This window comes from Glandiceps talaboti, chromosome 17, assembly GCF_964340395.1.
Source record: "Glandiceps talaboti chromosome 17, keGlaTala1.1, whole genome shotgun sequence".
NCBI classification, from domain to species: domain Eukaryota; kingdom Metazoa; phylum Hemichordata; class Enteropneusta; family Spengelidae; genus Glandiceps; species Glandiceps talaboti.
In genome coordinates, this window is record NC_135565.1 from 12,829,421 (window position 1) to 12,844,305 (window position 14,885).

Genomic DNA, 14,885 nt, shown 5'->3' on the forward strand with positions numbered 1-14,885 from the left:
CTGTGATAACAATGGACATGGCCAACATACAAAATACCCAGACTACAAAATTACTGAAGTGTACAGGCAGTTTGTGTTTTCTGTCTGGCGCCATCTAGTGGTGCATTTCTGTAATCCTTTGTTTTCATATACCTACAAGTATGTTATGATTACCATATAAACATGAGTACAGCTGAACACCTCTGTGATTACAATGGACATGGCCAGCCTACAACTTACCCAGCAGACTACAAAATTAAAATAGTTTGTTTTTGCTATGTGGCTCCCTCTGGTGGCCAGTCTTTGTAATCCTTTGTTTTCATGTACCTATATGTGTCTTATGGTTGACCATAAACAAGGCTAAATTTGCATTTCTACCATAATAGCTACAGAGTAATACTAATAAACTTTTGTTTTTCATCCATATTGTTACAGTAGTACTAACATTCAGTCAATATTTTTTTTTTTTTAAATCAGGAACAAAAGTAGAATTTCAAAATGGTACTGCAGAGTCAGAAAAATCAATTTCATCCGAAGAAAATGTTGTACGAGTGTTGAAACTTTTAGAAGATTTGAAGGAATCCTTAGAGGAAGCAGAAGAAATGTTACATAGTGCTGCAACTAGAAACCAAGTACCTGAATCAACTAGTACATATATTCTGAAATGGCTGAGTTGTGGAGATGCCTTACAGGTATGTAACTTTCCAGATCTCTCAAATCCTCTGGGTTTTTTTCTCTTAGAAAAATAACTCTTTCAATTCTATAAACTGTTATATGATTTCTCTAATGTCTTTGGTTACATGTGAGAGTGACAAAACAATTTTGCATTATTAATTTTATAATTATTAATGGCAATGCATCCATACAAATTTAAATTTTTCGTGTGTTTTCATAAAAATACATAAAATACATTACATGTACATGAAATACATGCAAATGAAATACAGATAAACAAAACACCAGAACATATGGTACAGCATTAAGAAGAGAGAGAGAGTTGGGGTAAATCATTACATTGTTGGACTACTTTCGACAGTGGATACCCTGTATGAAGGACAGTGTGCTTCTTGAATGTGAAATTTGGTTCAGAAATGAAGTAACCGAAATATGATGATGGTGTATTCTATGACATGCAAATAGTTGTTATTTTTGATAAAGTTTCACTGACTACTCAGTAATTATTATACCAAAAAGGTACTGAAATATTGTAGGAAACTGATTTATCACGTTTGATAAAGTTTGCAAGATCTCTCTATATTTATGTGAGTGATTGTCTATTTTTCTCTATCTTGGCCTACCCTCTATATAAAAAAGTGGAGGTACCCAGGTAATCACTTCAAGATGGTAAGACTGTGTCTTAAGTCTCAACTCTATGTCTTCAGATTAATTTGATATACATTGTCATTCCTTTATATTCCCCATTTTTCCATTCCATATTGTGAATTTAGTTGGAATGTTTTGTTTTCTGGATGTTCTTAGAATCTAGTTCCTGCATGTTCATAGTTGTGATGTACACCCATAGTTTAATAGTTGTTGTCAGCAAAAATATGAGTTGTGTTCAGTATTATTCTGTTATACTCACATATTTTATGTCTGCTAATGTCACCGTATGCATGATGTTATTAGATATCATTCCCCAATATTTTTCTTCATTCATTCAGCCAAAAAAATACGAGTGACCTAAGGGGCCTTGTCACTATGAGTCTGGGGACTCATTGTAACAAAACCAAGTCACAAGTATTTTCCAGCTGAATCAAGAGAAATACTGTGGAATAATATAATTATACCTCCTCAAGCATAGTTTATAAACAGCCAAGAAAAATACGAGTGGCCTAAGGGGCCTTGTCACTATGAGTCTTGTGACTCATTTTGACAAAACCAAGTCACGAGTATTTTCCAGCTGAATCAAGAAAAATACTGTGGAATAATATAATTATCAAGCATAGTTTATAAACAGGTAAGAAAAATAATGGCGATTTGAAACTTTTTGCCTCATATTTTGAGCTCCACAGAATATAGATACAGTGATATAGATACCTAGATATTGTATTATTCTCCCATATTTTTTCTTCGTTCAGCCAAGGAAAATACGAGTGACCTAAGGGGCCCTGCCACTACTCGTCTAATGGCTCGTAGTGACAATTAACCCTAGGTCACAAATGTTTTCCAGTTGAATGAAGACAAATATTGGGGAATAATATAATTATACCATCACCAGTAATGTATTTAAAAAATCAGGGAAAGTTAGGCAATTTTGAGCATTTTGACTCATATTTCGAACACAGCAGAACCAGTGACGTAGATGCGTGTTGTCATGATGTAAAACGACCAGAGTATGTATTCCGTATATTTCGTTGAACCTGGCTTGCGCATGATATACAAGTTGCTATGATATAGAATAACCAGGGTATTAAAGCCTATATTTTTTGTTTGAAGGCATTCAACCAGGTTTGTGTGTTGTACATGTATGATTCTGAAAAATGTACACTGCTGGTTTAAATCTTATAATTTATAGGAATGTGTAGATAATGTTATTTCTGTTATCGGAATGTGAATTTGATGACGTATAACTTTTGTTCAGAACAATCGTCTCAACATGATTTTGCAAGAAAAACTGTTGAAAGTGTGCATCAATATCAGTAGTCTGTAAGATACGTCGTGACGTTTCGCCCTCACCGGCCTCCTTTCACAGAGTGTTAGGGGTTGGCCGATGTGTGAGGGCGTCCTGTCACGGCGTACCTTACAGACTACAATATCAGTATCAATGTATTTGTTGCTTTGGTAACCTTGATAACAGTGCTGAGATACATGTATGTGGTAATACAAATCTGGCAGACATGTACAAATATAGTCTCCGTACGTTTGTATGATAATTATTGCAAGGAGTGTAATACAATACCTGATGAACACTGGTAGATTTTATCTACTTTAATACTGCTCTTAAAAAATCACAGGACTTTGTAAATTTATAGATTTGTATAAATACCAAATACACAAACACTTTCGGCAAGAAATCCACAAATTCTTACAAAACCTCTTGACATTCCTTTCGCATTAGTTAATCATATTATGACAAGACAAAAAAAATGTCCTGGGGTGAATTTCCTGGTGTGTGTTCTAATATAATTATAACCAGGACTAAAATATGTTAGTCGGAGATGAAGAGCTAGGTGTGGCAGTGTACTTGGCTGTCTACAGTCTGTCTACGCTAGTATGTTGATAACTTGGGTTGCTATAACGGTAATTAATGACAATTTTTTACTGAAATTATTTTCAAAAAATGGGTCGAAAAAGAATACAATCACCACTTCAGATGGGTGTCGCTATTTTCTTGTCAAGGTGGACCTACATACATACAAATGTAGGACGTGAAATGCCCAGGGGTGAATTTCCTGGTGTTTATTTCTGTAGGCAGTTTTAATGTATGTGTCAGTGATACATGTAGGTGAAGCTATATGTAGCAGTGTACAGTCTGCATTGTACACTGTGTAGCAGTATGTTGGTAACATGGGTCGCAGTAACGGTAATTGACTCATATAATTTTTGTTTTATTTCTAAACATTGTTGGGATCTATATATGAATGCAATCACCATGTCCGAATCTGTAGTCGTCATCTTCCCCTAGAGGTCAAGTTTTGACCTTTAACCTGGTGACATCTTGGGGGAACTAAAATGAGCCAGAGCGGTGCCTGGTCACTATTTTCAATATCATCATTGAACTGAAGAAATTTAAAGTGCATTTATTTGTTGTATGATCAAGCAGACACTTGGAAATTGTGACATTTACGTAATTTTAGAATACCCTAAATAAGTAGGCTAAAGATGATTGAAGAAGCTCAACTCAGAAAAAATGTTACGTTTTTAATTTGAGAAAATTCTATATCCCTGTGATCTTGTATTGTGTTGATTTATATAACACTTAGTAAAAACAGTAGCTGCAAACATAATTGACTATATATGCTGTCTAAATAAGCCAGTAGTTATTTCTACAAACAGAGTTATAATGGCATCATTACATCAAGCACTGTATGGTTCCACTATGGAATGTTCACTTTCCACTTTTAACCTAGTTATCCTATGTCTGCTACTTGACATGTAGTTTGAAGTTTTGATGTTAGCCACGTATTTCCTCTAAGGGCAGAAATTAGAGATGTGTTTAAAGGGATCAATTAATAGATGGAGTACATACCAGTAACATCTGTTATATTTCCAGCAAGCTTCACTGGTCATGTTCTACTGTGACTATGTTTTACATAGTCTTTAGTATGTTCAGTTTGGGCAGCTAGTAGACTGAGGGAGTTGTGGACATAGAAGTGTGTATTGGAATCACTTATTTTTATGCTGTCTGGTTTGCAGCCTGTCTACTGACATTGGCATTGACTGCCAACATTATATCAGCTCATGACTTCAGGAGCTCTCATGTTTTTTTCGTAGCCTGTCTTCAGACATCAGCATTGCGTGCAAACATTTGTACTTTAAATTATGGTTTCCAAACCACTTGCCTATTTTTCTTAATCTCTATATTGGCATCAACTTGAACTGTAAACATTTACTCAAATCATACTTTCATGACCATTTGCATGTTTTCTTTGCCTGTCAACAGACCTGATGGTTGACTGCCAACATATGTACTTTAAATCGTGGCTTCAGAACCACTTGCCTATACATTGTATTTTCCTTTGCCTGTATAGATATCAACTTGGTCTGTAAATATCTACTCCAATCATATTTGCAGGACTTCTCGCGTTTTTCTTAGCCTGTGTACCGACACCATTGTTGACTGCCAACATTTGTACTGAAGTTGTGGCTTCAGAACCACTCGCCTATTTTCCATAGTGTACATGTATCTACATACGTGTACATAGACATCAGACAGAGACATCTGTACTCAATACCATTGGGGTTTCTGTGGTATCATCTATTTCATTGACTGCCAGTATTCTCTGTAGATAATGTTACTAGAATTATCATTATCTGTGCACTATCTATAGTTCCTATCCTGTCTGGTCTACACACATTGTCTCACTACATACTCCTCCATCAGAAGGTTCCCTGGCAGTAACTGAAAGTGCAGTTTCAAAAGAAATGGGCTACTGGTTACTCTAGGACATTTACCAAAACATTGTGATGGTCTGATGCCCTACAAAATACATGTATAATGTATGTGGTACTATAAAGATGCAGTGCTGTGAGTTTAACCAAAACAGCTTGTAAGTGCAGTATTTGACATCACCACAAGTCTGACTCAACTATAAAGTCTCTACTATACATTGTTTTCATAGGCTTGTTCAAAGTGATAGTGAAACTTAACAGGCAGTCTCCCAAAGGTCTGAAAAGGAACTGCAGTAATAGACTAAACACTGGAGTGTATTAGATTAGCTTCCTAATTTCTAAGATTTCATCAGCTGAACAACACTGTGTCTTACAATCTATGGAACTGAACACTTGATCATATTCTCTACAACTGATATTTTAGATAACAGTTTTGAAATAATAACAGGAAATGAGAAAATTCTGTTCACCAAGTCATCCACAAAGTAAATAAACTATTAACTACACTAATTCTGAATAAGGAATGTTTGATTGATAGCATTGCTGTATTTATCATTCCATCCAAAAAATAATCAAAACACAAAACGGCAAGTTTTAAAAGAAACTTTGACGTTCTGCTGTAGTTTGACCAGATCTTGTATTGTATGCATAACCATTTCAATTGTTCTTTAGAAGTTATCGACAGTTGTAAAAAATTTCTTCTCAGATATTTGCCAAAGAAAGTGATGGGACAAAACCAAAATAACTGCCTGGTTATATTTCCAAATATAAAAAAAGACAGACAATTCTCAGTACCTGAAATAGAATATTACTGCCTAGGCATATCATAAAAATATTGAATATTCGATTTCTTGGTCGACACCATAACTTCGACTCCAAACGCTACACATGCATTACTATAGGTGCATAAAATAAGTCGACCTTCTTGTTCTATTTTGACCCTCTAGCATGAGATAAAAAGCTGTTGCAGGTACTGAGAATTTGAGTGGGGAAACACAAGAGTGGGAAATATTATTCTTTGTGTAAGCCTAGGGGGTTCATTTGGGGAGAGTTCTATGTGATTTGTAGTTTCCAATTTGTGTCAACATTCATGATTATATATTTGAAGGGAAACAGCTGTAGCAGAAAAACAAGTTAATTTTGACTGGATGTCTTAAAAATTGTGTTTGTTCACAGACATAGTAGGAATAAAATTGACGAAAAGTTATTAAAAGTCAAAATATGTATAATTTCACAATAAACAACTTTCAACACTTTACTAGTACATGTAGATGATATCGCAGATTGTTCAAAAAACGAGACTTTGTTATTAAGCTCATAATTTTTAAATCAAACAAAAAAGAAAGAAACCGATGCTAGTTAGTTTTTTAGAGAGGATGTCGTAATGTTTAAAGTATTATAAATTTATCAATCTCTTGAAAAGTGACATTTCAGAATTACCTCGATATGACCTTTTTTAGATGACCTCTGACCTTTTGGATGACCTCCTTGGTCTTTACACAGACTCAAGTTTGTTATTTTGTGACTATTTCTGGTCATATACTCAACACATGTATGTCTCTGGGTATTTTTTCATTGACGTCTTCAAACTGTGCAACCAATGAAAACATTCGCACTGCTTATTTAGCTTTCTGACAAATTAAATATTCCTGTGTGTACATTGTATGAATAGCGAAGCTTCGAGTTCAAAGGGATCACAGCCAACAAACAAATTTGTAGAGAGAGGCTGAAGGCAAACTGAAGCTGTATAAGTATACATGGTAAGTGGCTTGAAATATTTGATGTGGACAGCAAGCTGCTTTAACCTGTGTGTGTGATACCACATTGCTTTTCACTTCAAGAAGATAACAGCGAAGAAACAAGTTTGCAGAGACTAAAAGGCAAACTGAAACGTTTGTACGTGTTAAGCAACTTAAAATACTTCAATGTGGATACTGCTTCTAATTGTGTGTGATACCACATTGCCTCGTACTTCTAAGGATCACAGCCAAGACACACATGTGGGGAGACTGGCTTACATGTACATGTAACTGGAAGGCAAACTGAACTTGGTAAGGGTATCATACGATATGTTACAAAGCAACTCAAGACACAGCTTCAACTTTGGAAGTGATATCACGTTGCCCTTTGCCTTCTGGGGACACCGAGATAGCTTAGTCTTTTTGAAGCTGTAAGTGTTCAATTTTGGATGATATACAGTACTGACTTCAGAGAGCAGTTGGTATCCTGGCCTTCACCTCGAACTTATGATTGTGAGACAGCCAAATTAATAACTCATTCTACTATTGAAGTTGTGGAATTTCTGATAAAGTGGTGACTAAAGAGAGTGGTCCTTCAATGACTTCAGTAGATATCCAAAGAAATACATCGTTTTGAATACTGAAATTGTTGAACTTGGTATTTGCACTGAAGCCATGACCTTGACCGGTATTGTTTCAAGTTTATCGATGTAACAATAGAATGAAGACTGGTTCAGTGAGTCACTGAAAATTACCACAACCAGCTCTACCCTAAACGAATTCCCATTTGGCTGAGAGAAAAAAAAAAGTCTTTCAGAGCTAAATTACGGAAAGGATTGCTTTGCTGGTTTGTGGAAAGCAGTGACAATAAAGTTGATCAGAAGTTGCTCTCGTTGGTGTCAGTGTACAGCACTTTTCCTGCCACAAGTACATGAAGCATATAAACACTGTGTGAAGAATTGTTGTTGCTGTCTTAGTCCGTTACCAATAGTAAATGGATGAATGATGGAGTTGATAAATTGATAAATTCAAATGAAGAAAAAGTAAAGAACAAGGAGGAAAAAAAAAGAAAAAAAAGAAGCTCAGACATGAATAACAGCATCAATTATTCCATCACTGAAGACGTGTGAGCAGATTTTTAGTAAAAGGCGACTTCCATCTCCGTTTGCTAACAACCACTGTTTTGTCAGTGACATAAAATTTCCACAGTTTTCTGTCAATGAAGATGTATGACTGACAACTTAAGAAGCTACTTCTACTGTAACTTGATAAAGTACACTTTCTTGAGTGTGAAAGGTGCGATTTCCATGATTTTCTGTCTCTGAAGACGGTAACGGCGACTATACATGTCCAATAATTAAATGACTATATGTACCCCTGCAACTTGAGTGACATATGTTTAGACAGAGACACTGAGAGATATCAAATATTTCAACAGTCTCCCCATCACAGAAGACAATTAACCATAGACTCAAATCAACGATGGCAGCAACCGTGTAAAGTCAGTGTGTTGTTGGATGAATGCATAAAACAGGTGAACGGATAGACAAACAAGTGGATATAGTTTTATACATTCACCATCAGTATTCTCATAAACGTGGTCGTGTATCTCTTGAATGAGACAGCTGTAAGTTTCAGCAATTATATAGACCTTATAGGAGGTCATTACTACGGAGTGCTGGTTTTTTTATCCACTGTATCACATATCAGAGTTCGCCTACTATCGCCGTTCAACAACTGTTATCTTACCAAGTATGTCATTGGAGTACTGGTTATCGTTCCCAGCCTTTGTATCATTCAATGTAGCGTTGTGGAGATTTGAACAACTCTTAGGGATGGAGGAACGTCACCAACCTCAGTTAGAAAACCTTGACAAATCCTGTCAGGTCAGTTAAGAATTTTCAAAAAAATACTTGATTTGGTAATATTGCGTGTTCCCTTTACTCTTGATGTGTACAGGATTGTGTATGTCCATGCATTGCAATTTGCAGAGTTGTGTTGTCTGTGACTTGATAGATGTTGAGGAAATACCACTCCAGTGAGAGAGTGTACGCCACATACTTGCATATCCTTATACATGACATAGAAATCGTGATATCGCTTTCAAATTTCATAATGAAACATATAAATGTGGTATACTAGTAAGGTATAAAATTGTCAAACATCTTCATTGGCGTAAGTTATATACTGTCACTATGTTTCAATACAGGCAGTCAATTGCATGTATTGAAACATTTTATAAGATTTAGTGTCAAAATACACATATTGGCAGTATTTCCTGTCAATTTTCACCCTAATGACTGATGGCATACCGTAAGTTGTGTTAAAATTACCATACATGACCCGGTACTCAACTTCAGATATATCATTATGTAATTGATATACAGTACTGTGTATTTTACCAATTTGAAAGTTTAAAGTGGCCATATGGATGAGAATTGAGTATTTATTTTGGATTTTTAATTTATAAAACAATTTTATCATGACTGCCTATTTGAAAAATCAGTGAGAAACAACATATGCCAAGTCCTTGGTAGTAACGCAATAAACTGCCAAAGATTCATAAAATGTGTGCGTACAATAACAAACTTTTTACACATTTTGTTAGGTTTTGCAATGTATTGAGTTGCAAACACAGACTTTGACAAGTTGTTATCACATTGATTTTTCAAGTAGGAAGCCATGATAAAATTAATTTATAAATTAAAAATCCAGAATAAATATTGAAGACTCATCCATATGGCCACTTTAATTATTACTACATTTTTTTATTTCTAAATGACCAACCCATCATTTTTGAGGTGTTACGATGAGAAACAGAATTAAATCTTAATATAGTTTCTTTTGGATTACAAAAATATGTACGTAAACGTTTTGCCTTCTGGTTAGTTTCGACCAAACGTGTCCTGTTACTGTCAAAGTTAAAACCTATTTAGTAAACTGTTTGAATGTTCTCTTGCCCCTTTCAGTCTGATTTTATCTTGTAAAGTGTCTACAGATGCAACTCTAGCTTTGAAAGTTAAAACAACTTCTTAAAGTCCATTAAAATAGTTTCAGACTAAGAGGACCATCTAAAGTGATAAACATTAAAAGCTAACAAAATAACCAGCTTGTTTTCATCGGTACCAATTGACGTCGTATCTTATCTTTCAAAATCCAAACCGATATACTGTACTTTATTAAAAGGAAGACATCAGAAGTTTATAGCTACTCGGCAAGTCAAACATTTTTTGAGGAAAACTTCAGAACGTTTGTGCACATCATAGTCACAGAGATTTTGGAAAATGAATTCCAAATTTTCACTCTCATATTATCAGCATCTCGAGGGTTCACTGTAACTCTTGTACTTCGACCAAGATACTGCAGTTTCATCCACCAAAGAAAACCAAAGTTAAAGTTTGATGCGGGCACTGAGATCCCAACTGTATCTCTCCAACTTGTTTCATATATCTCTTGCCCCAGCAGCACATTATTAGTACTGTACCATGCTGACAAAATATCAGCCAAAACATTTCCAAAAATGTTTGACTTTGTGTAGAAATCTTTTCCCCATATTTCAAGCTTCCTGAACTTTTCAGTGTTATGGTGTACATAAACCATACTATACAACTCTACAGTTGTGATACATGTGAGAAATTTGCCGCAAAGAAGATAACATTTTCCTTGTTGTATTTGTTGATATAGGGTTCTAAAATGTTTTCAGAAATGTTGACAATTTTCATGACTGTTGTTTCGTCATCTAACTTTTGTCTCCAACCAGTGACTCAACAGTGAACTCTGTTTGATGAGGTCAACTTACATTTGAGATGAGGTCAAGTTACATTTGGGGTCATCAATTAAAATGGTTGACATTTTATGAGTCTACTACATGTAAACTATCAAACAGGTCACCTGCTGTTTTCCAAATTGGACACTATATTCACTCACCTCAAGTTTCAAAACTTTTATGCCAAAATACAACCGCTGACATCAGAGCATTGATGAACAGAACCTTTTACAAACTGGGAATGTAAACAAATGCTATTGAATTTAATAACACTTGGCACAGCAGGTTGGAGCAGCAGAGACTTGTATTACACACCATGGTTTGATAAGAACAGTTTTATGGCCTCTTTGTGTACATGAAATGCCAGGGGAACTTCTAATTTGTTTGCGAAAATGAACTATTATGTAAAGAGGCCATGCAATGACGAAATGTAATACTCGTCTCTCTGTACTTCCAACATGCTGAGCCAAGTGTTATTAATCCAATTCATTTGTTTACTTTCCCTGTTTGTAACAGGTTCCATTCATCAATGGTCTGATGTCAGCGGTTGTAATTAGATATAACAAGTTTGACATTTTCTTGTACTCTTGGCTCATCGTAACTTTTTATGTTAGACATATATTTTTGAAAATGTATCGTTTACCTTTCACCCCAAATTATTTGTAAAACTTTTCTCATCCTTATTCTTGACTGACATAGAAAAGCATCAAACTTTATCCCGCTATAAAAAATAATTTTTTTTTGTGCCAAAAATTCTTGTATTTTAACAAATTTTTGTCATATTTAAATTTTATTTTAGTCAGAAAGTGTTCATATTGTCTTGATGAAACAATTAATTTCAAAATGTTGATTAATTATCAACTAAATTAATTAAAAAGGTCGTCATAAAATTATTTTAAAGTCTCCATTTTGTTTCAACTGTAACAGGTCGTGAAGGAGGGTGACGAATAATTACTATATACAATCGTCAAACTTAGCCAGTAGAATTTTGATCAATTAAAATCTATCCACACTACATGTACATTGTATACTCAGAAGGGTACTTAATTCTCCCGCTGTCAAAACTTGTCTGTCAGATTTTACAGGACAATTACTTCTAATGAGCGATGCACTTTATGCAGTTTAACCTCTGAGTATATGTATTTCAACAAAGATGATTTCTCCTGATCCTGGAACCGAGTTTTCGAAGTAGTTTAGTCTGAGCTGCCAGTCTGTGTATAGAAACACATGTAAATGAGAAATGTTAAATGTAAATTTAGTGTTCTTGCTAGATCCAAGACATACTACATATTTCATGATTTATGAGGGGGGGGGGGGGGTTAGATTCACATTCACTTGTGAGCTAATATTCTATTCAAGGATGGTAATGATATGAACTAATGGCATTATTATTATTACAATTATTTCAAAATCCCATTCAAAAACAATACAGATTTTTAAGTGCAAATACTTTCATGATATTTTTTAAATATTCCTAATAATATTAGCTCACAAGTGACTGTGGTCTCATTTCATAAATTTCTGACAGTGTCTACAACAGAGTGAATACTGTCTTGTGCTATGCTATCATGTCAGATAGCTATAGTCAGATTAGACATACCAATGCATGGTAGTAAGATTTAACTCATACATACAGACACACACACAGAGTTAGTACCATGAAGGTCATATGTGGACCGACATGTGTTGAGATATAAGTCAAGTTATTCCTGGTATGCTAGACTACTGGTAGAACTTAGAAGTGATAAGTAAACTGACCCAATCGTATGATACTTTGCGCAGACATGTATGTCTACCATGTTTCTGTGCTACCGTAAAAATGAACAAGATATTCAGAATTGTGTTATGGAGTATACATGTATGACCCAAGTTATCGTCATGTCAATTTCATTGCACCGTTAATGATGTCATCACATACATACAATTATAATGTCGTGGTACAAGTTAAAAATATCAGTGCATTAAAGGTGTGATTTATGATGTGTGCTAGTACATCATGTAAGCCTTGGTTTAGTGTCATCAGAGCTTAGAAAGTGTCTAGCTGTATGTTGTCTCAGGCATGATGGCATATTGTTGCAAGTCTCAGGTAAGCCTTTGCTAATTTCAGGCATAGCTTTATACATGTACATACAAGTTTCAGAACTACATGTACACGTAGCTAGGCTTAGGCAAGGCTAGGCTAATCTTAGCAGTGCTGAATTCATAGAGGGTCTAGCTACATGTATCCTCTACTGGCATAACTTGATGTAAATAATGCAGTCTCAGGCAAAGTAGGACAAATCTCAGACAAGGCTACATGTATATGTTGAGTCTAACTTAGGCAAGCCTTGGCTAGTCTCATCATACAGGGATCATAGCTACATGTAGTCACAGGCATAGCATGGCAAGTATCAGATAAACCTTTGCTCAGGGCTTGGCTGGGCAAAGGCTGGCCTAGTCTCAGGCAAAACTTGACAATGTGTAAAATTCCAGGCAAGTCTGGGCTACATGTATGTGTACAAGTAGTCTCGGGCTAGGCTGGGCAAGTCTTGGACATGCTACATGACATCGTACATTTTGTACATGTACGCAAATCTTCAGTAAGGATTAACCAGCATGGGCTAGTCTTGGACAAACTTGTGATGTAGTTTCAATAATGCCTAGAGACAAGTCTCAAATGTGTGTCTCATGCAGGTAATCTGCATTTGAATCCATGGACAAAGCCAATCATCATTATCATCATCACCATCATCATCACCATCATCGCCATTGTCATCATCATCATCATCATCATCATCATCGTCGTCATTGTATCATTATACATATGTTGTAGGTCGATGACCTGTTCATAGTTCCAATGAATGTGTCAATACTATTGAATCTGCAACTGTCCGAAATCTGGGTCAAAATCTGGATGACTTTGTTGTAAACTTATTAAACAGCTGTAATGGATCTAAATGTAACTAAGATAACATTTAGATTATCTGGTATAGCTTCTCAAAGTACTTAACTCTGCATGTATATCATTCCAACAGTCACTTCAGTCACAAAATGGTTGAAATATTTGCACTGTTGTTGAATAACCCACAACTTGGTACAGTAATTACCACCATAATGAAATCATTAGTGGTTGCTATCCAAACTACAATATCTTACATGTATATTACTCTGTAAATGTACTGTACTAATGTCCAGGAGTTATCGCCATAGCAATGGATATCACCATGACAACAGTGACATCATAGAGAAAACACTTGTATGTGGAGGAATTTCATATTGTTTGTTTGTAGTTGAGAGTTAATCCTTTGGGGTTTAGTATTGGATAATATTCATCTTGGTGGTTTTATTTTTAGCAAAATTTTCACGATACATACTTTGGAATATAGGCTAAGTAAAGGCATGTGTGATAAAACACGACTTCCAGGGGAATTTCTGAATGTTGTACCAACATAGAGTAGGAAAGGGCAAAGGTCAGGTATATCATAGCTGTCATGCTTCCAGTCTTTGCGAAGCATGTTGGAGAAACTACAAAATGGAGTTGACAAAATATTAATACATTTCAGAAAAACTTGGCTTTCATATGTTCAACTTCATGTACAAATGTAGCTATACAGTACTGTACAAGATACATGTACATACATGCATGTATCAAAAATTGCTTTCGTAATCTGTTTTCATCGTGATCTGTGATTTTGCTTTACTGTCTCACAAACTGACAAATAATTACATGTACATGTATGGCCCTGTAATTTAGTCACACCCCAATAGCAGTTATCATCATGCCTGTGTGTAGATATTTACATAATATTCATTATATGTAAATGATGTCACTTTTGTACTCATCTCAATAAGTGTTCATTTACATAATGACTTCATTTGAATATAGTGAATTAGACTGATGTATGTTATCACTCCCCATTGTGACCAATCAGTTTGAGTGCATTTTTGAAAAGTTCAGTTTGAACGTGTAAAATGTACAATTTCCAAACAATATTGTTTGCCGCTGCTAGCAATACAAGTGGTTTGTGAGAGAGTGAAGCTAAAAAAACACCAATTGCTATTCAGGTTTGTGCTTCCCTGGATATACATACCAAACAATCATTGAACTTTTACATAAATAATGGCTGTTAAAGTGACTTTTATGGATGTATAATTGTGTTGTACATTTACTATGTGGTAGATCTATCTTTGCTGTTTTTATATTTCACCCAAAGTCACCCACAGCGAAATAATACATGTAAAAGCATTCTTCTCTTTTGTAATAGTATACATGTCTATTTTCTGAATTTTCAAATATAAAAAGCAAAAAAACCCCCACGCTATTGTGTCATGATAGTCACTAAGAATTTTCATTTGTTTGTTACATTTTA

At 35.1% G+C, this 14,885-nt stretch overlaps 1 protein-coding gene across 3 annotated transcripts in view; it reads left to right on the forward strand.

Annotated features, from left to right (window-relative positions):
- Nucleotides 1-14,885, forward strand: part of LOC144447949 (liprin-beta-1-like) — a 68,256-nt gene that overhangs the window by 25,330 nt on the left and 28,041 nt on the right. For all 3 annotated transcript variants that reach the window (XM_078138069.1, XM_078138070.1, XM_078138071.1), the window contains exon 3: nucleotides 457-671. In XM_078138069.1, coding sequence (XP_077994195.1) covers nucleotides 457-671 — 215 coding nt within the window. The remainder of the gene's footprint in view (nucleotides 1-456; nucleotides 672-14,885) is intronic.